At 46.3% G+C, this 23,425-nt stretch overlaps 1 protein-coding gene across 7 annotated transcripts in view; it reads left to right on the top strand.

The window, feature by feature from the left end:
* Nucleotides 1-23,425, top strand: part of PPP2R2D (protein phosphatase 2 regulatory subunit Bdelta) — a 42,071-nt gene that overhangs the window by 1,559 nt on the left and 17,087 nt on the right. Inside the window, exon 3 of one of the 7 annotated variants that reach the window (XM_081074122.1) lies at nt 18,889-19,065. The exons of 4 other annotated variants lie outside the window; for them this stretch is intronic. In XM_081074122.1, coding sequence (XP_080930248.1) covers nt 18,987-19,065 — 79 coding nt within the window. In that variant the 5' untranslated portion in view covers nt 18,889-18,986. Of the gene's footprint in view, nt 1-18,888; nt 19,066-19,210; nt 21,661-23,425 lie in introns of those variants that run through there. 2 more of the 7 variants (XM_081074125.1, XM_081074123.1) reach the window with 2 other exon arrangements.

The raw sequence follows: 23,425 nt of genomic DNA, 5'->3' as shown, positions 1-23,425 counted from the left end.
CTTTAAAAAATCTTGACAACTGTTTTGTCCTCTGAATTCAAACGGATAGGAATTTTTTTTCCAGTTTTAAGTAGAATTTTGAATACATCTAAAAGCTTGGTATTTCAGGTTATCTTTTTGTGAGATTTGTTTTGTGGTGACAGCCCCCGTGTTTTTGATTCTTGTATGTACTCAGAGGCTTGTGTCTTAATCCATATATGCTCTGGCCTCTGTAATCCATCAGGGTAACACATTTTATAACTCTTCATCCTTTGTCATGTTGTTGTGTTAAAATTGTGTTCATTTGAATCATGTTGTTCCAATAGAAGTCGATGATAAAGGAAAACGTCATTGTTAACAGCTAGTGATTGTTACGCAATGAGAGTGAAGATGGTCAAGAAGCTGGTTGTGCCCAGATACCCTGATGAAGAAATGTCGGGAAGCGATGACAGGAGATGGGTAATTTCAGGGAAGCTTGGACCAGAAATTTGTTTGCTAAGATTGGAGGCTCATCATGCATTGTATTCTTGAAGGTTTTGTTCTGGTCTGAGCTCTGCGTGAGGAGTCCCACGGTAAGCTTGGACCGTGTGCTTTCCCCTGCCATAGGTGATCAGAAAGTGGCTGAGATGATCAGCTGGGGACCTCCAGTGACTTGAGTAAGGACAGCACCTACTGAGTCTCAGGAGGTGTGGGCTCCCCTGACTTTGAAGAATGAGGAGAGGGCACAATGGAGGGAGGCTTTTGATTTCCTTTGGTTTTTGAAGCTAATCGTGTTGGGACACTTGAATCACAACTCCTGAAGAAAGTGTTATAGTGTGTAAACTTTGGTGCCCTTTTTTCTTTTTCTTAAGAACAGGGTTTTGCTCCTGGGTCAGGTCCGCCATGGTACCATCAGGGGGTAGGTGCAGAGCTGGGCTCAGAAGGAAATGAATGATTGTCCTGCTGGTGACATGATGCATGAGTAACAGGCACTGCTCACATGCCTCACTCTCCTTCCCATCCAGCAAGCTGGCTATGGCCATAGGTGGCCCCGAAGGTGCATTAGGTGAGCTTTTTTGCCTAGGGGAGCGAGCGAGACTCATAACACCCAGGGACGCTTCCAGAGGAAGTGAGAAGTTGCTTGGTAGGTTGTGCCTCCAAAAACCTGTGCTCTGAACGGTGATGACTTTTTGGAAGTTGTTAAATGTGCACATTTTTCACGTGTGATGTTGTCACCGTTACCCAACCCGCTCCCTTTCCTTGGACAGTGCCCTGGGGAAATGTCATGAGCAGATGCCACACGATACTATAACCCTCACTTGTCTGTCTTCAACAGTGTGAGCACCTCAGGCTTGAAGGCGGGTTCCCTGGCCCCCGCCCCTTGTGGAGGTCCCAGTCCAGAGGTGGTGACAGCTCACAGTGTTGAGTGCTATGTTCCAGAGCTGCTCCCAGCTACCTTTGTCTGTCGATCCCATCCTCACACAACCTCAGAAGGGAGGAATGGTGTACTGTTTTTCCCAGTTTTAGGTGCAGAAGCCGAGGCACACAGGCCAGATGACTTGGTCAGCAGCTGCTTTCCAACAAAGCCAGGGTTTGAAGCCAGGCCGACCTGCTCCAGGGTCCACGCATGCTCTGATGCTCAAGTGACCATGTGTGACCATGTGAAGCGTCCCCTGTGGGATGTGACAGCCCAGCCTTGGGATTGCTCCAAGTCCTTCTAAAGCCCGGGAGATTGCACCACCAGCAATTGTTGGAAATTGCTCCTGAAAGCAAATGAAAATGAGATGCCTTAAAGGAAGAGCCTCTCAAAGTGATGTAAGATTAGTCACAAGGGTTCAAGAACGGCAGTTCTCAAAGTATTGGGAGAAGAGGTATCCCAGAGATGATCAGTAAGGGAAACATCTGCCGGTCAGACAAGCTGCGCCTGCCAGGTTACGTTGCGGGATTGTAGTTGCTTTCTGGCCGAGAGCTTTGGCTCTGCTGTCTTTGCGCAGGAACTGCTTTTCTGGAGAAACAGTGGGGAGGGGCTGGAGGAGGGTTTGTGATGAACTCTTACCTGGTTTCATAGGACCTTTTGTAAAGGTATCAACTGGTTCCTTTCAGAACTTGGGGTTTTAAGTGTCTTGGCTTTTTATTTGATGATTTGGTTGTAATCAGATTCTTAATCCATGATCTGACCTAGTGCTTTGAATTAGACAATCTTTTTCTAAAGGGATGATACTAAACCAAGTGGAAGGATGTCCGGGTAATCTGGTAGGGCCAGCCTTCCTCAAGGGCTTTACATGGGTAATTACGAAAGAAAGGAAGAGACGTTTAGTTGGGGAAGGGTAACAGAAATGAAGGGCAGTTGGACATCAATACCAGGAGATCACTGTTCATTGAATAGAAGATACATCTGATTTCAGAGATGGTAAAATGTGGGATAATGTGCTCCTTAGAATCAGTGAAATATGGCAGTCATACCGGAAGACACTATTTTTAGAGTAGGGTGATTGATTTTTTTTTCTGCGTATAGAAAATAGCATTCAGTATTTATCATTGACCTTTTTTTCTTTTTTTTTAAGTTGCAGTGGGACACATTGCCTGGGTATTTGAATCACTCCCAGTCTGACGTCTACATTCCACTGTGTAATTCCCATTTACTTAATATACTTAGACCATTGAGAAAGGCCTTCAGGAAAGCATCTTCTGGGGCAAGCCATCAGAGAAGAAAAGAATCTAGTAACATTCTTGCAGTGTACTTTAGGAGTTTTATGTGGATGTTCTGCCTTTAGGAAATCAGATATGTATGATTTTCTTAAAATTAATGCATTCGACATTCTTACTGAGCACAGGTACATTGTAATATCTCTGAAATCAGGCTTTGTGTTCAAGAAGCTGGACTGATCTTAGTTACAGAATCAGATTAAGTTTATAAGATTTATGGTAGCATTAAATCGTCATCCTCGATTTCAGAGTCTGTTCCCATGGGAGGTTCTGGGTTTGGCGTGTCTCTGCCACTGGTCAGATCTGAAGACCCTTTCTGAACCTCAGCCTGCTTTTCTAGAAAGGATGTCAGAAGGCTTTTGTTAGGACCAAACAATGTGCAGTGCTTTTGTAACCTGTAAAGTATTGCAGCTGTTGGGTGCAGCTGTTCATTCTCAGGTCCTTGCAGGTATTTGGTTATAGTTATATGTAAATATAAAAATAGCAGCTCTTGGTTTTTCCTGATCTCTCCCCAGTCTCTCCACTCAGCCCAGATGCCTTCCATTGGGCCTGAACTCTTGGTTTTTCCATTATTATTAGTGATCCTTCCTATCCCTTGAAGTTTGCTTATATTCCTTTCCCAGCCTGGGATATTCTTTCTGTTTCCTGTCTGTCCTCCACCTCCTGCCCATCGTGGTAAAGCCGTCCCACCTCCCACTTTCCTTGTGACTCCTGCTCAGCCACTCTTGATCCAGAACCTGTCTTCAAGGCCGACCTTCCCTTTGGCTCAGCGTGCGGGGGCGTTGGCTGCTGGCTGCGTCCTGCTGTTGTGCCTCCATTTTATCACGCGAGCTAGGCTCATGTCTTCAACCTGATGTCAGGCAGAATGTGAAAGACATTTGGCACCAGTCCCATTTCAGTATCTTCCTCGCTTGGTAGTCACGTGACAGGGTGCTTACCTTCTGTTTGCTCATCCGTGAAGCCAGGGTCCTAGCCGGTGCCCTTTCCACAGCTGCGGGAGGATTCCAGGTAGTGCGGGGACGCTCTGGCCGACAGGCGCCTGATAACGAAGGGTGCTGCTCTCTAAAGTGACGCCTTGCGTAGCAGCACCACTTACTCTGTTTCTCCAGGGAACCAACTGAAGAAAATGAAGGGGGGTGTGGGGTAGCTTTCAACTTAGTTCATCCTAGAAGGTCACAACAGTGTCCTGAGGGGCTGCTGCTGCAGGTGCTGGAATGGAGAGACCCAGTCCCTGCCTCCTGAAGCCCTCTGTGTAGACAGACTGACAAAACACTCGGCTCATCGCACCAGGGCGGCTCATCGCACCAGGGCGTGTCGAGGAAAGGTGATAGAGCTGCCCAGTGCACAGATGGGTGGGGAGGGCGAAGTGAGGGTGTGTGTAGGGAGGGGGAGGAAGGGAAGGGGAGAAGAATGTTCCAGATGGAAGGGGCTTGGAGTGGAGACTGAGCATGGTGCATTCTGGGACACCAGAGTACTTGGCAGGGGTGGGCAGGAGGGTCCAGAGGGCGCTGGATCCTGTGCTGAGGACTCTGAATGGCGCTCAAAGCGCTTGTACTCACCGGCCTTTAAGACTGAACGCAGGAGTGACAGCAGCTTCACGTGGTTTAGGAAGGTTGCTCCAGCCCTTGGAGAACGGATGCTGAGGGGGTAAGAATGGAGGCGGAAATGCCAAGTAGGAAGTTACTACAATAATAAAGGCTGGAAATGGGGCTTTTCTAAGTCAGAGGTCTGCACCCTTTTCTTGTAAAGGGCCAAACTGAATATTTCAGACTTGCAAGCCAGACTGTCTCTTGGAATTACCGAACTCAACTCTGCCTTTGTAGCCGGAAAGCAGCCACGGACCCCATGTTAGGTGTGGGTGTGGCCGCAGGCCAGTACCACTTAACAGAGCAGCAGGGGTCAGACTGCCCTCAGGTTTGAATTTGGCAGCCCTGTGCTAAACCAGTGGTTCTCAGAGCCTTTGGTTCCAGGAGGACTGAGAGCCTTTGCTTGTGTGGTGTCGATATTTACTATATTCACAATTAAAACAGAACGACTTAAAATATCATTAAAATAATCTGTTACATGTTAACATTTTCAGTGAAAAACAAAAACAGATTTAGTGAGAAGAGTAGCTTTGTTTTACATTCTGCAAACCCCTTGAGTTTAGGGCTTGATAGAATACAGCTGAATTCTCAGATCCACTTCTGCATTCACTGTGTTGCAGTTTTATTGAAATATATGAAGAAAATTTGGCATCAAACTTAATATGTAGTTAGAAAAGGAAGGAGTGATTAATGGTCTTTTCATATAGTCTTGGATATTCTCTTCAATAGTACAACAAAACAGGACAATAGTTTCTTTAAGTTGCGTTACTTTGGAACCTGAAACTATCCGTGAACTTCTGATCCCCTGTTACATTAAAATCCGTAGTTCTGTCTTGTATTTTGAACGGATCACTTGCTCATGTGTGTGATTTGGTAATATTACACCTGGGTCATTTGGAAATATTTTTACAGAGTTATTCAGATCTTCTAAATGTCGATATGTTTCATTATACAGGGTCAAAGAAAATCACATTTGTTAATACCACCACTGGTCTCATCAGAAAAGTCTTAAAGTGGGAAGTTGTCAAAGAAATAGTAACAGATACAAGTTTTCCAAAATCCTCATTTTCTCTTGAAAACTTCGATTTTTATCATTGTTAATAAACACTGTCAGTTTTCTGTGAAGTGAGAGACTCTCTTTGTTCATTTTTAAGAAAATTTCTGCCAGATACCAAAGTCTGAACAACCATAGTTGATCAGCTGTTCTTTCAAATAAAAATGGCATTGCATGAAAAAGTGGCTAGTTGAGCTTGTAACACAAACAACTGTGCGTGCTTTTCCTCGGGACGGTCACTGTACTTGGGTGCAGACATGCTTAATGGATAGTGCCCATTTTCCACAAAGAATATTGGAGATACTCATAATAAAGGGTGGGGGTTCAGGAAAATCAATGAGTTTGACAGTTCATCAGCACATTTCTGAGTAAAACGCTTTTTCTTCCCCGAGTGTGTGTGGTGTGAACAACACAGCCTTAGTGGTTGGTGCCACTGCCAGGATTTGTGCTGAGGCACCAGCACGTTGAACCACCATTGCTTTTGCTCATCTGTGCAAGTGACAACACAGGGAAAATGGCAAATGGTGTGTTGGTATTGTCATGAAAATGGTTGTGACCCTCTGAGAGGTTCTTGAGGACCCCCAGGGTCTACAGACCATGCTGAGAAGTACAGCTTTAAAGCTCTCCTAACAGTAGGAATAACAGGACAGCAGATTGCAAGGTTAACTGTCCCTTCTCATCTTTACTGGATTTTAGTGTTTTCATTTCAAAATGCAAACGTACAGCATTCATTGTTTAAAGAAAATCTATTGATACGCATGCAGACTGAAAGTGCAAGTTCCCCTTCCCCCCACTGCTCTCCTGAGCCCTCCCCAGGTACCTGCTTGGGACAGACCACGTCCTATGCATTTATTTTTACTTTGAAATTGAGTGTATAAGCGGTAGTCTTTTATTCCTTACAAACTGGGAATCGTACCGTAAATACTGTTTTGCAACTTCCTGTCTGCATTACTGGTGTGGAATTCGAGGTGTCACAGTGCCCCAGCCTCTGCCAAGCTGGGTCACAGTCCCTTGAGGTAGAAGTGCTGCCGTTGCCTTCATCTTACAAATAAGAACTTGACTCGGGTAGATTAGGTCACGTGCCCAAAGCCACAGAGCGGAGTGGCTGCTGCAGTCAGGGTGTCAGTCCAGTGTTCTGAGTCCAGAGCCCCTACTTGACTAGTAGCCCTGCTGCCCTCCGCGCCCCGCCTTCCGCGTCCGCACACCTTTGATCCTTTTGAGGGCTGCCTAGCACTTCCTGTTGGATTACCTCCTTGACTTAACTAACTCGCCCCCGGTGGTGGTGTCCAGCTTTGCTGTTCCCAGCGGCGCGGCCATGGAGTCGGGGCCGTCCACCTACCCAGTGCAGGTGTTCCTGTGACTGGATGCCTACGAGCCCACACGCGCTCAGAGGTCACCCAGCGTTACATTTGGATGCCGCGAATGGCCCAGCTCCCACCTTCCCCAAAACAGTTTCTTCTCAACTCATGCCAAGAACATCAGTCTTTTTAGTTTTAGGTATTTTAAAGGCAAATCTAACGTTGGAATTTGTATTTCCTTACCAGTTATGCCATTGAGATGTTTTTTTATTGACTGTTTCTTCTGTGAATTGTTGGATCTTATCATTTGTCAATTTTCCTACTGGGAGCTTTTTGAAAATCAAATTGTAAAAGCTCTTTATGTGTTATGAATATTAATCTCTTTGAATATTTGTGTGATTGACCTTGAATTTTAATTCTTTTGCCCCATGTCATGTGCTCTCCTATCCGGAGTTCAGTTACGTGCACTATGCATGTGTCTTTTACAGGCGGCTTTTTGTTGGTGGTGCTGCTGTGTGGGAAATGAAGACACAGCGGAGATGTGTGTTTGGGTCAATAATGGCAGAGGAGAGAACAGTAAGGGCATGAGAAGAGGGAGTCACAGGTTGAACTGGAATAGTAGACGGTTCAGAGTCGGAGACAGGACATCCAGGAAAGTGAGATTCTGGAGGAGTCACGGAAACCTTGGTAAGGATATTAGACTTACTCAGAATGTGGGACAGACTCCAGCCTGTTTTATTTACATCACCAGAGATGACACAACCACAGCTAAAATAGGAATGCAGTTGTGTGAGTACATAGGACGTGCTTATCTTTTTCTGTACTTTGCACGATACAAAGCACCATGCTGGTACATAGGAAGCAGTATTTTAATAAAGTGTGAATTCTTGAGCCGGACCGGTGGCTCAGGTGGTTAGAGCTCCGTGCTCCTAACTCTGAAGGCTGCCGGTTCTATTCCCACATGGGCCAGCGGGCTCTCAACCACAAGGTTGCCAGTTCAATTCCTCGAGTCCCGCAAGGGATGGTGGGCAGCGCCCCCTGCAACTAGGATTGACCAGGGCACCTTGAGCTGAGCTGCCGCTGAGCTCCCGGATGGCTCAGTTGGTTGGAGCGCGTCCTCTCAACTACAAGGTTGCCGGTTCGACTCCCACAAGGGATGGTGGACTGTGCCCCCTGCAACTAGAAACAGCAACTGGACCTGGAGCTGAGCTTCGCCCTCCACAACTAAGACTGAAAGGACAACAACTTGAAGCTGAACTGCACCCTCCACAACTAAGATCGAAAGGACAACTTGACTTGGGAAAAAGTCCTGGAAGTACACACTGTTCCCCAATAAAGTCCTGTTCCCCTTCCCCAATAAAATCTTTAAAAAATAAAAAAAAATAAAGTGTGAATTATCGGTGATTCACCATACTTGCCTCAAAGGTAGCAGGTGGCCTGGGAACAATTAGAGAAATTTGAGTGGAAAAAATAAATAAGTCTTCATTTTTAACCACATCCATAGGCGTGTCATTCATTTTTAAAGGGGTGAGGAAATAGAGTCTTGGTCATTTTTGAAGGACAGTTGGCATCTCCTATAGTTATCAAAGTTCAGGCAAGGGCTGGGTCCCCATGATGCCACTCAGAGGAATCTTACAGGAATATGCCAGCATTTCATGAAGATGTATTCACGGAGTTGTGCATTGCAGCAGCAAAACATCTGGAAAAAACATAAATGTCCAGAAGTGGTGACAAGATTAAATGCATCGTGGTACCCCATGCTGTGTATTAAGGGGGTCTGCTCCTGTCGGAAAGCCGTCTGTGACCCCTTAGGTGAAAAAAGGCAACGTGCTGTCCAACCAGTGATGCCGGGTAACAGTGTGGTGTAAGGAAATGGTGGGTCTGCACGTTACCTGGGGGGAGGGACCTGAGCTTTTATTCTGTGCATGTCTGTCTTAGTGTTCCACACCAAGGTTGCGCTTTGTTTGTAACGAAGAGGAGGAAAAGGCCAGTTAATAAAAGGAAAAGACTGAGGACGCCCGTTAGCTCAGTTGGTTAGAGTGCGAGCTCTTAACAACAAGGTCGCTGGTTCGATCCCCACATGGGCCACTGAGCTGCGCCCTCCACAACTACTTGACTTGGAGCTGATGGGTCTTGGAAAAACACACTTAAAAAAATAACTGAAAACGTTAAAAAAGAGAGAAAGAAAAGGAAAAGACTGGCTTTCTAACAGTTCGACAGAGGAGAGGTTCCGTTGCTGCTCCATGGGACATCTGCTCTGCTGTGGAGGCCGCCACTCACTGTGCTTGAAAGTACCTGAAACATTTTTTCTGAGTTTTCAGTGTTCTGCTCTGGGTCTCTGGAACGACACAGTAGGTGTCTATAATAGCACGTCCATCACAAGCGCACTGGTGTCATAACTAGATTTAAAACAAAGCACGACGACAACCCAGCACAATAATTATTATTGAAGGGGGCTCCAGCGCTTTACATGCGTCAGTACATTTGTAAGCGTACATAACTTTATTAAGCATAGGGGGCTACTTCCGGCTTTGTTTCTGTCATGGTTTCTGTTCACCTACATGTTCTAAACAAATGTCACGATTTCGTTATTTTTTGGATACACCTTACCTATAGCAGAAACATTTTAAAGACTCAACTGTTTGCCATTTCACATTTTGATAAACTGCAAGTTGCTTTTAAAATCATAATAGATACACGTATTATTAACCTAATGTCAATAATAATAAACATCCATGTTCTCAACATTTGGTCTTGTTTCAGATTTTTTTAAGACGTAAAGGTTACAATGAAAAATTGAAGTCCTCTTTTTTTTTTTTTTTAACTCCCCAATTCCATTTCCTGTACTGTCCCCTTCCTTCACCAGTGACAACTTGGGAAATCGGCATGTGTAGACTTGCCGCACTTTGGAATTTTTGTCCGAATCGATGCACAAGTTCTCTTTCACGGCTCCTCCCACCAAGCAGTGGTTAATGTGTCTGCTTTAGCTAGTTGCTGCTGCTTTTCTCCTTAATGGCCCACTTGCATATTAGGCATCACACTTCTTAGATTTTGAATTTCTTTATGATACCGAAAAGGGTGTGTCCGTTGTTGATGTCATCTGAAATACCAGATAGTCCTTGAAGTAGTATTTCCCCAAATTGTTAATTCCTCTGCCATAGAGTCCAGGTTAAGTTCAAGTATGTAGTGATCACGGTTTGGAAATGAAAGAATGAGGGAAATGTTACTTGAACCATTTTCAATTCACTAAATATTTATTTTAAAAAACAGTAGAATTTAGTGGTAAAAGGAGTAATTGACTTGTACAGCAGTTTTAGGTTCACAGCAAAATTAAGAGGAAAGTAAGGAGATTTCCCATACATCCCCTGCCCCACACACCCCCAAATCAGCATTCCCCACCAGGGGTACATTGCTGACAACCAACATTGACACATCATTGTTACCCAAAGTCCCATTATCACCAAGACCTATCATATTAGGGTCCCCTCGGGTTTGCACCAATGTGTGACGACACGTATCCACTATTACAGCCTCTCACAGAGTGTTGCACTGCCCTAAATGTCCTCTGTGCTCCCCCACCCAGCCCCCCTCTTCCCTACCCCGACTACCACTGATCTTTTACTGTCTCCTTAGTTCTGTCTTTTCCAGAATGTCCTGCTGTTGGAATGACACAGTAGGTAGCCTTTTCAGACAGGCTTCTTTCACTTAGTCATTTGCCCTTAAGGTTCCTCCATGTCTTTCCATGACTTCATACCTGATTTCTTTTCAGCTGAATAACACTCCACTGTCTGGATGCAGCACAGTTCATCCATAACCTAAAGGACGTCTTGGTTGCTTCCAAGTTTCAAAAATTAATGAATAAAGCTGCTACAAACATCGGTGTGCGCGTGTTTTTAACTTCTTTCAGTAACTACCAAGGAACACAATTGCAGAATCGTGGGAATAGAATGTTCAGTTTAATAAGAAACCACCAGACTGTCTCGCAGAGCGGCTGCGCCATTCCGCACCCCCACAGTGAGCGAGGGCTCCTGGGGTCCGCGTCCTCATCGGCACATGTGTGGTCGGTGGTCCGGATCGTGGCCCTTCTGACAGGTGTGCAGTGGGATCTGGTTTTCATTCGCTTTTCCCTGATGACCTAAGATAAGGGAGCATCTTTTCACGTGCTTACTTGCCATCTGTATGTCTTAACGTTTAGGGAAATGTCTGTTAAAGTCTCTTGCCCATTTTATAATTGGGTTGTTTTCTTACTGTTGAGTTTTAAGAGTCCTTTGTATGTTTTGGATAACAGTTTGTTATCAGATGTGCCTTTTGCAGATATTTTCTCCCAGTATGTGGCTTGTGTTCTTGTTCTCTTGAATGTATTAGAATTTGGTTCCATTTTATGGCAGAATTAGATGTGAATTTTTTGAAGTACGGAATTACATGTTTCTAACCACTGTTTTATTTATGTTGTTTTTAGTCATTGAATGTACTTTTTAAATTTTTACTCTCAAATGATAAATATATTCCTGAAAAGCTGTTTGGGAATTGAATTACTTACATGCACTGAGTGAACTTACTGGTCAAAAATGGCTTGTTACAATTTTTTTCTATAATCACAAACTGGGGGTGAGTAATTATTGTTTGCTTCAAATTTGGTAAAACACTGACTTTTTTTATCATTTACCTGATGAATAAATCACTTACTTGATAATCTTACCTATTCTAAGGTTTCTCTGACTTAGAAATACCTGTGAGTTCTTTTGTGTGTGTTTAAGTATACTTAACTGTGTATATTTAGTATAAGGAAGTCACTCCTAGGCCGCTGTGTTCCTAACATACTAATAATAAAAGATAACATTTTAGGAGAGAAACCTTAGTGCTTTGTTTTTCTAATATGATGGACTAGGTTTCAAGATCATTTCCCCAAATTTAGAGATAGATTCTCCCCCTGTTAATACCAAATTGTCAAATTAATGACCTTTGTTATGTAGATGATGAAATCCTAGTCACTGTCTTCTTGCTAGTTTGAGTCTGAAATACCAGGGGTTGGTTGTGTGTGTTGGCTGGCTACAAGGTGTGACAATTAAGTTCGCGAACTTGCCACCACGTGCTTTCGTTGGCAGCACTGTACAAACAGCTCAGTAAGGTTCCATAACCTTGGTGTATCGGTGTCTCACGGCTGTGTTCGTGTCAATGTGTGGCAGTGTCTTGCTCAGTGGCGTTCATTGTTGTGTATTTTTTGGGTCATCGCGAGAATGTCAGCTTGAATTAGAGCAATGAACAAACATTAAATTTCTTGTTAAACTTGGCAACAGTGGAAGTGACATCAGGGACATGTTAGTCCAAGTTTATGGGGGTAATGCCATGAAGAAAATGGCAGTGTATAAATGGATTAAATGATTTTCTGAGGGGAGAGAACGTGCCACTGATGAAGAAAGGTCAGGGCAGCCAGTAACAGAACTAACGAAAACATTGCAAAAATTCGTCCAATTGTGCGTCAAAATCGTTGGCTGACTGTGAGAAGCATAGCAGACCAAGTAAACATCGATAAAGAAATAGGAAAATCTTAACTGAAAATCTTGGCATGAGAAAGATGTGTGCAAACATGGTCCTGAAGCAGCTCTCCGATGCACAAAAGCAAAGGGAGTTTTTAGCCTGTAAACAAATAACTGTATTGGAACACCCTCCCTACTCACCTGATCTGGCCCCAATGACGTCTTTCTTTACCTGAAGATAAAGGAAACATTGAAAGGAAGATATTTTGATGACTTTCAGGACAGCAAAGGTAATACGATGACAGCTCTGATGGCCATGCCAGAAAAAGAGTTCCAGAACTGCTTTGAAGGGTGGACTAGGCGCTGGTGTCGGTGCATAGCTTCCCAAGGGGAGGACTTCGAAGGTGACCGTAGTGATATTCAGCAATGAGGTATGCAGCACTTTTTCTAGGATGAGTTCACGGACTTAATTGTCAGCCTCGTATGTCAGGGAAGGGAGCAGAAAGAAGCAGCTTCCTGACAAATAGTGACTGACCCAAGGGACTAAAGGAACTGGGAGGCCCTCGTTCTTTCATTTCTTGCTGCATCCATTGTACAGGTACAGAAGGTACCATGAGCAGAAGCACTGCTCAAAACAGACGTGGGTCTAAGACAGAAGCAATTAACGAGTTAATTCATTGCCTTCGTGATGAGGGCTCCAGGAGTCCAAGGGCCTCCCTGGACAGTGGGCCCCTGCGCTCTGGTGTGAAGGACGGACTGGCACGGACAGAGCTGAGAGGTGGGCGGAGCTGTCCAGGCAGAGGGTAGACCATGGAGGAGGCTTGAAACTGGAAGAATTACGACCAGCTGGAGAAACTGGAAGATGCCTGGGCGATCAGACCCTGGAGAGCAGAGGGGGCATCCAGGAGGCGTCTGATCTTTATCCTGAGGGCAGTGGGGCTGGAAGCATTTTAGGGCCCGGCGTCGCTCTGTTGGAGAGTGTCGTTTTAATTTCCAGAGGAGTCTAGTAGATGTTAAACAATGGACCTGTGCTTAACAGTTCGAGTGCTTTGACTCGCGTTGGCAGACGGCTGCCAGGGCTCACTCAGTTCTTCCCGAAAGAGTTACTAAGTTTGGAATTCAGCGTGCAGCTCAAGTCGTGATAAGTCAGGTCGTTTAGTGTGTTTGGGAGAAAGGTTCGAATATACGGTTCGATGGCCTTTTGGATAAAAATTTGCTCATTTTTCAGCATGGCATGGGAGAAATAGCATGGAATGTTCTGTATGAGTCAGATTTTCCGTGAAGAGTGGTTGAATCTCCATTGGGCTATAATAACAGAGGTTGGATGTGGTTTCCTACATTTTGAATGAAGTCTACTGAAATCCCTTAAAGACTTCTCGTTAGGGAATGATGTAAACACTAATTTTCCTGATGAAACAACAACAAAACATTCAGCATATCCCTGTGCTGCCTTCATCTCCTTCCGCACATGGCTTGGAAGAAGTAGCCAAGAAGAAAACAAAGGCTCTTTATAAAGATTTAAGTGGAAAGGGGCATCAAAAGTAGCGTTTTGCTGAAAAAGTCATAGCAGCTTTTTGTTTAGAAAAAACTTGGAATAATTTTATCTTCTTTTAGAATATAATTGAGAAATGTTACAAGTTATAAGGACCCTTTTAATGAGTTGATCCAATCATTTTTATCTTGTACTTTTGAAAAACAGCTTTATTGAGATATAAACATTTCATATAAAGTAAATCATATAGTATGTGGCCTTTTGTGACTTGGCTTCTTCCACTTAGCATGTTCCAAGGTTCAGACGTGTCGCAGCATTGATCAGTACTTCATTCCTTTTTATGGCCAAGTAACGTTCCAGTGTGTGGAGATATATACGCACACCACATTTGTGTATAAGTTCATCATGTGATGGAAAGTGGGTTGTTGCCAGCATCTGCTATTAAGAATGGGGCTGCTATGAACGTCCTTTTACAAGTTTTTGTGTGGACTTGTGTTTTCAATCCTTTGGGACACCTGACACCTGGGAGTGGAATTGCTTGGTCCTGTACCGCCTTCCGTGGAGGCCACTGTGTGTCACAGCCCCACCGGCGGTTCCCGTCCATCGTTTTAGCCGACCTAGTAACTGAAGTGGTGCCCCACCATGCTTTGGTTTTATTTCCTGGGTGACTGATGGTGAACGTCTTGCCCTGGTGACAACGTAGGAAACGTCCAGTCCTGTAGAGAATTTTTCTAGGAGTTTGTTTGAGCCGAACTGACAGCACTTGCCAGGAAGCCAGATCTCAGGTGCTCCAGAGAAGGAGAGTTCTGCTGCGTCTTTTACGCATTTGAAATTCAGGAGGGAACATAAGGAAGGTGACACGAAGGTAGGAGAAAGCCAGGCGGGTGGATTACAGGGGAGTTAAGACTATGTGCTCTCTTGAGGGGGTAATACCCTTCACGGGGTGTTACTTCCGGTATTTCAAAGGTGTGTTAACCTAGACGCAGGAGAACCAGGGACAGCGCTGGCTTCACACCTTTCACTGAAGAGGTTGGAGGCCTGGGACGGGACCACCCACCGCGGCCCAGAGAGGAATTGACGATCACGTCACCCGCTGAGGGTACTTTTTGTAGAACCCGTTTTTTTGTCCACACTGTGCTTATTCAACGTTTGTATATCTTCTTTGGGAAAATGTTCAGATCCTTTGCCTATTTTTAACTTTTTTATTGTTATTAATAAATTGTTATTTACGTATGAATACTTGACCCTTATCTGATATGTGATTTGCAAAATTTTTCTCCCATCCGTGCATTGTCTTCACTCTCTGGATAGTGTCCTGAGATGCTCAGTAACGTTTAATTTTGATGACGTGCACTTTATCTGTGTTTTGCTTTTGTCCGTTGCACTTTTGGTGTCATGTCTAGAAACCATTGCCTAATCCAGTATCACAGAGGTTTGCTCCTGCTTTCTCCCAGTAGTTTTATAGCTTTAACACTTACGGTTAGGTCTTTGATCATTTTGAGTGAATTTCCTGAATATGGTGTTAGGTAAAGGTTCAGCGTCTTCTTTTGCACGTGGATATTTAGTTGTCCCAGCATCGTTGTTGACAATTCTGGCCGTCGTTCCCTTTGACTTGTCTGTTGACACCTCTGTTGGAAATCAGTTGAGCGTAGACGTGAGTGTATCTTTGTGGATGGACTGAGTTCTGCTCCTTGGTCGGTGTGTCTTCAGGACGGGCCACACTCACTGCCTGGATCTCTGAAGCTTCGTAGTTAAGTTTTGAAATCCGGAAGTGTGAGTCCGCCAACTTTGTTCTTTTTTAAAATTATTTTAGCTATTCTGGTGCCTTTTATTCCTGTGTATATTTTAGAATTAGCTTGTCGATTTTTGCCACCACCAGCACCCCCAAAAAAAGACTGCTGGGATTTGGGGGGATATTGCCTTGATTCTGAGGATTAATTTGAGGGGTATTACCATTTTAGCATTAAGTCTTCTAATCCATGAATGAAATAAATGTCTTTCTATTTATTTAGGTTTTCTTTAATTTCTCTTGACAGTATTCTGCAGTTTTCAGTTTATAAATCTTGCAATCCTTCTGTTAAATTTATTCCTAAGTATTTTTTTTTTGACGATACTGTAAATGGAATTGTTTCCTTAATTTCGTTTTCAGGTTGTTTATTGCTAATGTATAGAAGTATAATTGCATTTTTGTGTTGATCTTATATCCTGCATCCTTACAGAACTTGTGTATTAGCTCTGATCGTGTTTTGTGGGTTCCTTAGGATTTTCTACACAAAAGATCATATCTACAAATAGAGATAATGTCACTTATTCCCGTCAGCCTGGAGGCCTTTTCTTTCTTCTTGCCTGATCACCCTGGCCGGAACCTCCAGTGGAATGTTGGTTAGAAGTGGTCAGGGCAGACACCCAGTCTGACTCCTGATCTGCCTCGGTGGGATTGAGCTGCTGTGCTCTTGTGGTGCCCTGTATCAAGTCCAGGCAGCCCCTTGGAGTTGTAGTTTTGTTGCGTATTTTCCTCTTGAAAAGGTGTTAGATTTTTGTCGGATGCTTCTTTGTGTGTGAGGTAATCATGTGGTTTTCATTTTTTAGTTCTGTCACATGGTATATTACGTTTGTTAAGGTCTAGAATCGACCACCCCTCAATCGGGCAGAGGACACACGCGATAATGCAAGTCACACAGCGATGTTTATTTCCAGCTAGCTGGGGTCCGAGTATCTGCCCGACGCAGCAGGTTTCAACAAGGACCCCCGAGCATTCAAAGCCAAGGGTTTATATAGCATTTTTAAAGCATCCGGTAATTTTCCATAGCTTCAAAGAGTATACATATCATGGGCTTGTACCACATAATGGGGTTTTGACAAGATAAGCTAGCTTGTACCCCACCCAGTCGGCAGTTAACAAGATAAGCTCTTTTCAAACAGGACATCTGGTCCACACCCTGTTAAGGTCGTCCAGAAAATGGCTTCCTTTCTTATGCTAACCTACTCTTACACGTTGATTCATTTTCACCTGTTAAGTCAACCTTGTATTACTAGGATATGATATATTTTCCTTTTATTAAAGTATTGTTTGTTCTTGTAACAGAGAAATGAAGTTTTAGTTGTCCGTTCTGACATTTCCATTGTAGAATAATTTTTTTTAGTATTGACTAGAAAATGATACTCAGATTTTTCTGTTTTGTTACAGTTTATCCAATCTAGTCATAATTTTGGGGGAAACTCAGTTTGGGGTACTTTTAGATTGTAGTGTCTCTAGTCTAGAACCCTACTACGTCTCTTATTAATCTCTTACAGGAGCATTCCAGTTTCTGTATTTGGTGGAGGCTTATAACTCACTTCCATCAGTTCGTGTCTGCTTTCTGAACAGAGGTCTTTTGCCTTGGGTGATCTGCTTGTAAAGACAGTAGATACATTGCATTTACACACACACACATTTATTTGTGTCTGGTAGAACGTTTCCCACTTTTTCTTTCGTGTAAACATGTAATATTCTGGGCTGCTGTCTCATCGTAGACCGTACTAAGTGGAAATTAGATGGTTTATCTGGCGTCCTCATTAGACTTTTCGTTCTTGGCAAGTAGATAGTACTTTGTAATTTGACAATATTTAGTGAACTCGTCTTACAGATTTTTGAGTGGTGATTTTCAAAAAGCCTCTTATCACTAGATTAATGTTCTGTGTCATTGTTTGAATCCTTACAAAGAGCATGTTAGCCTGAGAGAAAGGGCCACACCCAGGGTGCGGCTCTTACAAGTTCGCAGATGGGAGGAGAAACGGTGGTGTGGTGGCGGTGGGCAAGGCCCTGGTTGTTGGAATAGGTGAACCTGCCCAGTGTGGGCGGAGGGGGGAAGCACGCCTTGGAGTGAGGAAAAAGGGCTGGAGGAAGTGGAGACGGCTGCGGGACCGGGAGTTCAGAGCCCGTGCTGTGCCTTGACAGCACAGCACTCTTCTTCTATAAGGTGACATGGCAGCACTTGTGTCTGGAAGTGGCGATGATCTGTACAGGGCAGGAAGTGGGTGGCTGCAGAGAGTGGGGTAGTCATCGGAGCCAAGTCCATGAGGAGACCAGTGGGGCAGCACCTACTGCTTCACTTGGTCCTAGCTGGAGGCAGTGGCTTGTGCCCTGGCCACGGGATGCCGGGGGCATGTCACCGCAGGCGCTGTAGCTGGCGGTGGGAGTTTGTGGGCAATCTCTTCTGGGCACTTCTGTCTTTCAGTGAAATAAGGAGAGTCCCTGGCAGGAAGTGAGGTGGGTGACTGGGGTGCTGGGAAGTCGGAGGACAGGAAGAGGTCGGTGTGAGGTGGGCGAGAGCATCCAGTGGAAATCGGTGTCAGTGGGTGTCCCCGCCATGGGAGAGGGCTTCGGGGGCTCGGGGGTTGGCGATTTCAGAGCAAGAAGATGGAGGGAGGGTTTCAGAAGGTGGTGAGGCTGGAGTGGATGGGCCGCGGGAGGTGGGCACTCAGGTCACATTGGGAATAGCACAGGGCCAAGTGGGATAGGAATCGGGAGGAGATGGATGGAAGGAAACGATGATGGGGTTGGCGGGGCGGGCGTCTGGAAGTACAGCGCGCGTGCGCAGGCTGCACGTCCCAGGAGCGGGCTCAGCCGTGCTCACAGAGGTCACTTCAGTACACGGTCAGGGAAGAGCCTCTTGCAGCAATCGGGCCCTCCTGCCCCCAAGGGCGTCTGGCCGCCAGTACTGACGCGGACAGACGCGCTGGTTTTGAACTTGGTATACATGGGGTCCGACTGCAAGAACCCTGGGCGTTTTCTTCCCGAGCTAGTGCGCGTGTGTGCAGCTGCCATCTGCTCACGCTGCGGCGGGACAGCCCACAGCTGTGGTCCTGTCTGCTGCTGATGGGCCGTGCAGTGTTTCTTCTGCACACATGCTGCTGTGAACATCCTGGGCATGCGCTTGTGGTACACGTGGGCATCTGGAGTGGGATTTCGGGGTCCTCAGATGTGTGGCCTTAGCTGTAGTAGACATTACCAGTCTTCTCTCCCAGAGGCGGTACGTGACAGTCCCTGCTCACGGTCCTGTGGCCCTGCACAGCCATGTGGTAGGGGGGTTAACCGCCTTCCCCTCGGGGCTGAAGACGTTGCATACCATTTCACATATTCATGGGCCTAGGATCAGCTTTGATGGTACCCGAAGGGGAAGTAAATGATTGGTTTGAATAGTGACCATTCCTCGGGACAGTTTCTAATGTAGGTCCCAGTAGTAAGGTGGAGAACATTGGGAAGGGGCGGCGGTCTCGTGAGCACGCAGGCCTCCAGGCCTCCCCTGAATCCTGCTGGTGGCTATTCCGTCTGCAGAGCCACCTTCCTACCAGGAACATACTGTGGTCACAGGCCAAGAGGTGGCATTGAAATAACCCTCCACGTCCTGAACTAACTGATGATGGAGGGAGAAAATGAAACTGCTGGAAACTGTCTCCCATCTAATGCCGTGTGGATTCGTTTTGTTTGACAGTGACTCAGTAATTTGGGCTGGTAAGTTCTAAGTACCGTATTCTACTTGTTTGGTGAATAGAAAAGTGGATTGTGGTGGTTGAGTGTAATGTTATTTATGCCTTAAAAAGATTCCTTCATCTGCTTGTGGAGACTGGCCTTGGGCAGGTGACAGGGCACGGAGGAGGCTGTCTCGATAATTGAGCCAGGTCAACGTCACTTTGGACAGAGGGCGGTGGCAGTCAAGGTTAACAGAAGTGGAATAGATGAAGTAGTCACCTTGCTATGTTTTGTTTTGAAAAGCTTGAGAGCTGGGTGAGTACGGGGCTAATGTGACAACAGCCTACGTGCTCCCCCAGGACCTGCACCAGAGCCGGGTCGTCCTCCAGTTCTGCGCCCCGCGTCTCTGTCAGTGACGCTGAGCGTTCTAGGCTCCCACCCCGTGGAGCGTTTCTGGGTCTCCGTAAGGCTGACCCACGGAGGCTCTGCGTGACTGTCGACGGCCAGGCCATCACGCGCTGTGCCCCCTCTGAGGTCTCAGGGCTCCTGTGCTTGGCACTCAGTTGTCCTTCTGGCCCCTCTTACCCCTGCCCTCCCCCTGATCTTCCTTCCCTCGGCTGGATTCCCGGTCTAACACTGTGGCTCCTTGCTCTCTCTTAACCTTCTCATCATACCCCCCTCCCTGGCAAAACCCCAAACCTGGGCTCGCCGACTGGCCGCCTCTCCGAGCCCACACCCAAGCCGCTGGATGGCTGCCTGAAAACGCACAGCTCCGGGAGCTCTGCGAATGCTCTCGTTTATGGTTTTCTCATGAACTAAAATGTCAGTGCCGGGCGGGCAGGGCCATGCCTGTTGGTCATGTCCCCAGGGCTTAGGGCAGGCCTGTGTTTGCTGTGAGACAAACACTGTGAGACAGTCCTGCGTTTCTCTGGTGTGGTCACTCTGTCTTTTCAGAGGAGACGTCCTTCTTACATTCCCCCACATCGCCTGGACCCCCTCTTTTCACTCTTAGCAGCTTCATCTTCTCTCATGCCCCTTCTGTACCAGGCACACCCCTGACATCCCCCAAATAGGGGTGCCCCTGCTCCTTTCTTCCAGCGGCCCCCCCACTTGTGCTCTGGACCCACATCTGTTCCTGTTTTCTAACCCTTTCTCTCTCCTGCCTTATCAGCCCCCCGCTGATAAGCCCCCCTTATCAGCTCCACCACAGCATGCCCCCGGGCACATGGGCAGGACTTGTTAGTCTCCAGCCTTTAAAGCCCACTCACTGCACGCCCCCTCGCACCCCTCCCCCGCCCCTCCACATTTCTGTGTCCCTGTTTCCTTAGAGCACAGTGCTGGTGCCAGACATCCAGTGCCTCTTTCCTTATCGCCTGCCCCCTCCCAGCCAGGAGCCCCCCAGCAGCCCCTCATAATGCCTCACACTGCCAGCTTCTGATTTCCTGATGTCACCTGTGAGCGCTGACTTCCTGTGACAGTAACTGATGATTTCGCTTTTTCACTGTCACCCGTCCCCCTGCACCTACCCTTCCCAGCCAAAAAAGGAGTCTTGGTTAGTCAGTGTGCTATTGACTGTGTAAATATTGTTCAGTACTGAACTATATATAGCACTCGTTTTCTTCTTCTTACAAGTTCTCACTTTTCCTAGAGGTAGTGATGGATTTTTTTTCACATGCTGGGTTCTCTGTGTCTTTAGTACTAATTTTTAAGTCAGACACTTCAGATGTCAGATCTGCTGTAACTTTGCCCACACAGCAGGGCAGCCCCAGCTTCTGGCCACAGTCTCCTCCAGCTGGGACTGCTCTGTCCAGGGCTCTTGGCTCCTGTCTTGGGATTTTCTTCACCATTGTTGGGGTGTCAGATACCCCATTTTTCTTTCTTTTGTTTATTCTCATTTTGCCAAATGCATCTTCCAGTGGTCCTGAAAAAGGGGGTTTTGTTGTTTTTGCTCTTGGCATGTTTGAAAACATCTTCACTCCTCCCTCAAGCCTGATGGAAAATTTGACTAGGTATAGAATTATAGGTTGAAAATTATTTTTTCCGAGAATCTTGAGGGCAGTTGAAATTCCGTCCACCATTTTCCTGCATCCTATGTGATGCTGTCTGATGCCTTTGTTTTCTTCGGAAACAAAGAAAACCCTTCACCCTTGGTGTTCTGGACTTCGGAGGGCCACATCTCCGCCCAGTCTGCTCATTAGTCATGCGTGGAGCTCCTTGGGCTTTCAGCTTGGAGCTCTTGTGCTTCTGCTTTGGGAAACTCCTGTCTTATTCCTTTGATTTTCTCTGTTCTCTTTCTGGAACATGTGATGAGAACGGGGTGATGGACTGCCTAACCCAACCCTCTATCTTTTCTTTCCTGATTGTTATACTGTTTGGATTTCACAGGGTTCTTGTTGTTTTGTCCTTTCTCATAGCATCTGGTCTTCTAGGGGCCCCACTGGAGGGCGTGGCGTCCTGCCCCCATGACCCGCCAGCTTGGAGCTACCGCTGAGGGCGAGCTGGAGACCGTGCCCAGCGCCTGCCGCTCTGCGCCTGACAGCCCTCTTCATAAGCTGTTGGCAGGCCCGCCAGGTTAATGCAGGGTTTGTGCATGGTGAGCGTGGCACCTGGCACCCAGCAAGCCTCCAGCCAACACTGGTAATTGTTGTTCTAGGCATTAGTTCCTTGGGGACGTCCGTTGTTGTTTCTTTGAAACTTTATTGATGCACTGTCCCTCTTTTCTCCAAGTTCCTTTGTTTCGGGGTTTTCTCTTTCTGATCCTGAGCTCTTGGTTCAGGTTTCAGGTGGGGCCACTTTGGAGCCATAAGCACTGCTGTGAGCAGAAGGGCTTCTCAGCTGGAGGCTTCCCTGTGGCTGGTCACTTCTTTAAGGGCCCGGTGTGTTTGCATCTCAAGGCCTTCTTCCCAGGTGTTATCATTTCAGAGAGGAACTGGGGTGGGGGGGGACGATCACTCCTGCTGTCAGCAATGGAAGACAAGAAGTGGGAGTAGCTGGTGCTCTCAGCTCTTAGGACCGGGGTACCCTGGGGACCCCACAGTTCTACAGACAGATTTCCTGCCATCTCCATGCCCAGCCCCCAAGGCCCTTGGTCGGTCCCCACTCCTCCAGCCCCTGCTCCCACTTGATGCTTTGTGGATGGTGCCTCTTCACTCTCCTGCCGACCCCTTAGTGGGTGTCGAGAGGGAAAGGAGATGGGTACCTCCCCGGATCCACCACACTGGCGAGTCTGCAGTGGATTCCTAGGGGTGCCGGGCAGACTGCCTGAGGAGGGGGCAGACGTTCCGTCAGGAGACTCTGGTCAGCCAGATGTTGCCTACGGCAGAGAACCTCCCGTGGGCAGTTTGCGCCTGGCTGGGGTGCTGACTCTGGGAAGAGGCCTGGAGGTGTCAGTCTGAGCTGTGCCCGGCAGGCCCTGCCGCTCCCGCAGAGAAGGGCAGGCTCCAGTCATCATGCACTGTGTGGTCGTTTTACAGTACCCGTTTGGTGCCCTCAGTCAGGATGGTGTTTATGCTGTCAGCATCAGTCTGGTTTTGTAATGTAATAGTCATCAAGTGAAATTCATGTTGGTAATTTAAATTTTATTGGTTTTTTAATTTTGTTAGTATTTAGTTTGCCTATTTATTTTGATTTTAGAGCTCTTCTAAACTCTACAGAGAGTATTACTAATTTTTGGTTTATGTATATTTACGTAGCTTAATGAAAATAATTTCTCACCACTGGCAGTCATGGGAGTTTCTCTTCTAAAAGATTTAGTCCATTTTAATTAAGTTTGAAAATCACTGACAGAGCTAGAATGCCATTAATTATGTAACGTGGCACATCCCCTGGATATAAATGACATAGATTTAGTCTCTGTTAGTCCATTACAGATTATTTCAGTTTCACTTAAGCAAATTAGGTTATTTTGAGTAATTTCATTTAAAAAGTGACACTTCTAACAATCCTTTTCCCAAGTCTAACTGAAGACTTTTAAAAAATAGAAAAATGAAATCCCAGGCAATAGAATTCAGTGTGTTTTTATAAGTCAGTGCAACAAGAAATCATATGTTAATAATTACCTGATTTAAATGTTTGTGCACAGCTTTAGGAATTAATTATGGGCACCTTGGGGGATTCTTCACATAGTTTCAGCTTTGGGGGCCGTTTCCTGTTGGTGCGGGCATCGAGTGTGGTATCCGTCGGGCAGTGCGTGTTTGACATGCTCTGGCTTCAGTGGGCGTCAGAGCGGCCCCGTCTGTGCAGGGCTCGCTCTCATTGGCCAGTGGAAACGCCCTTTGAGCTGGTGCCCCAGCAGCGGGACTGTTTGAAGTGAACCAGTCCTTCCTCCGAGCAGCTGAGATGAGATGGAGCAGCTGACTGAGGTGGAGTCTGAGTGGTCACAGAATACATGCACGCTGGCCCC

This window comes from Rhinolophus hipposideros, assembly GCF_964194185.1.
Source record: "Rhinolophus hipposideros genome assembly, chromosome: 15".
Taxonomy (NCBI): Eukaryota; Metazoa; Chordata; class Mammalia; order Chiroptera; family Rhinolophidae; genus Rhinolophus; species Rhinolophus hipposideros.
Note: the sequence above shows the minus strand (reverse complement) of the source record. Positions and strands in the feature narration are given on the sequence as shown.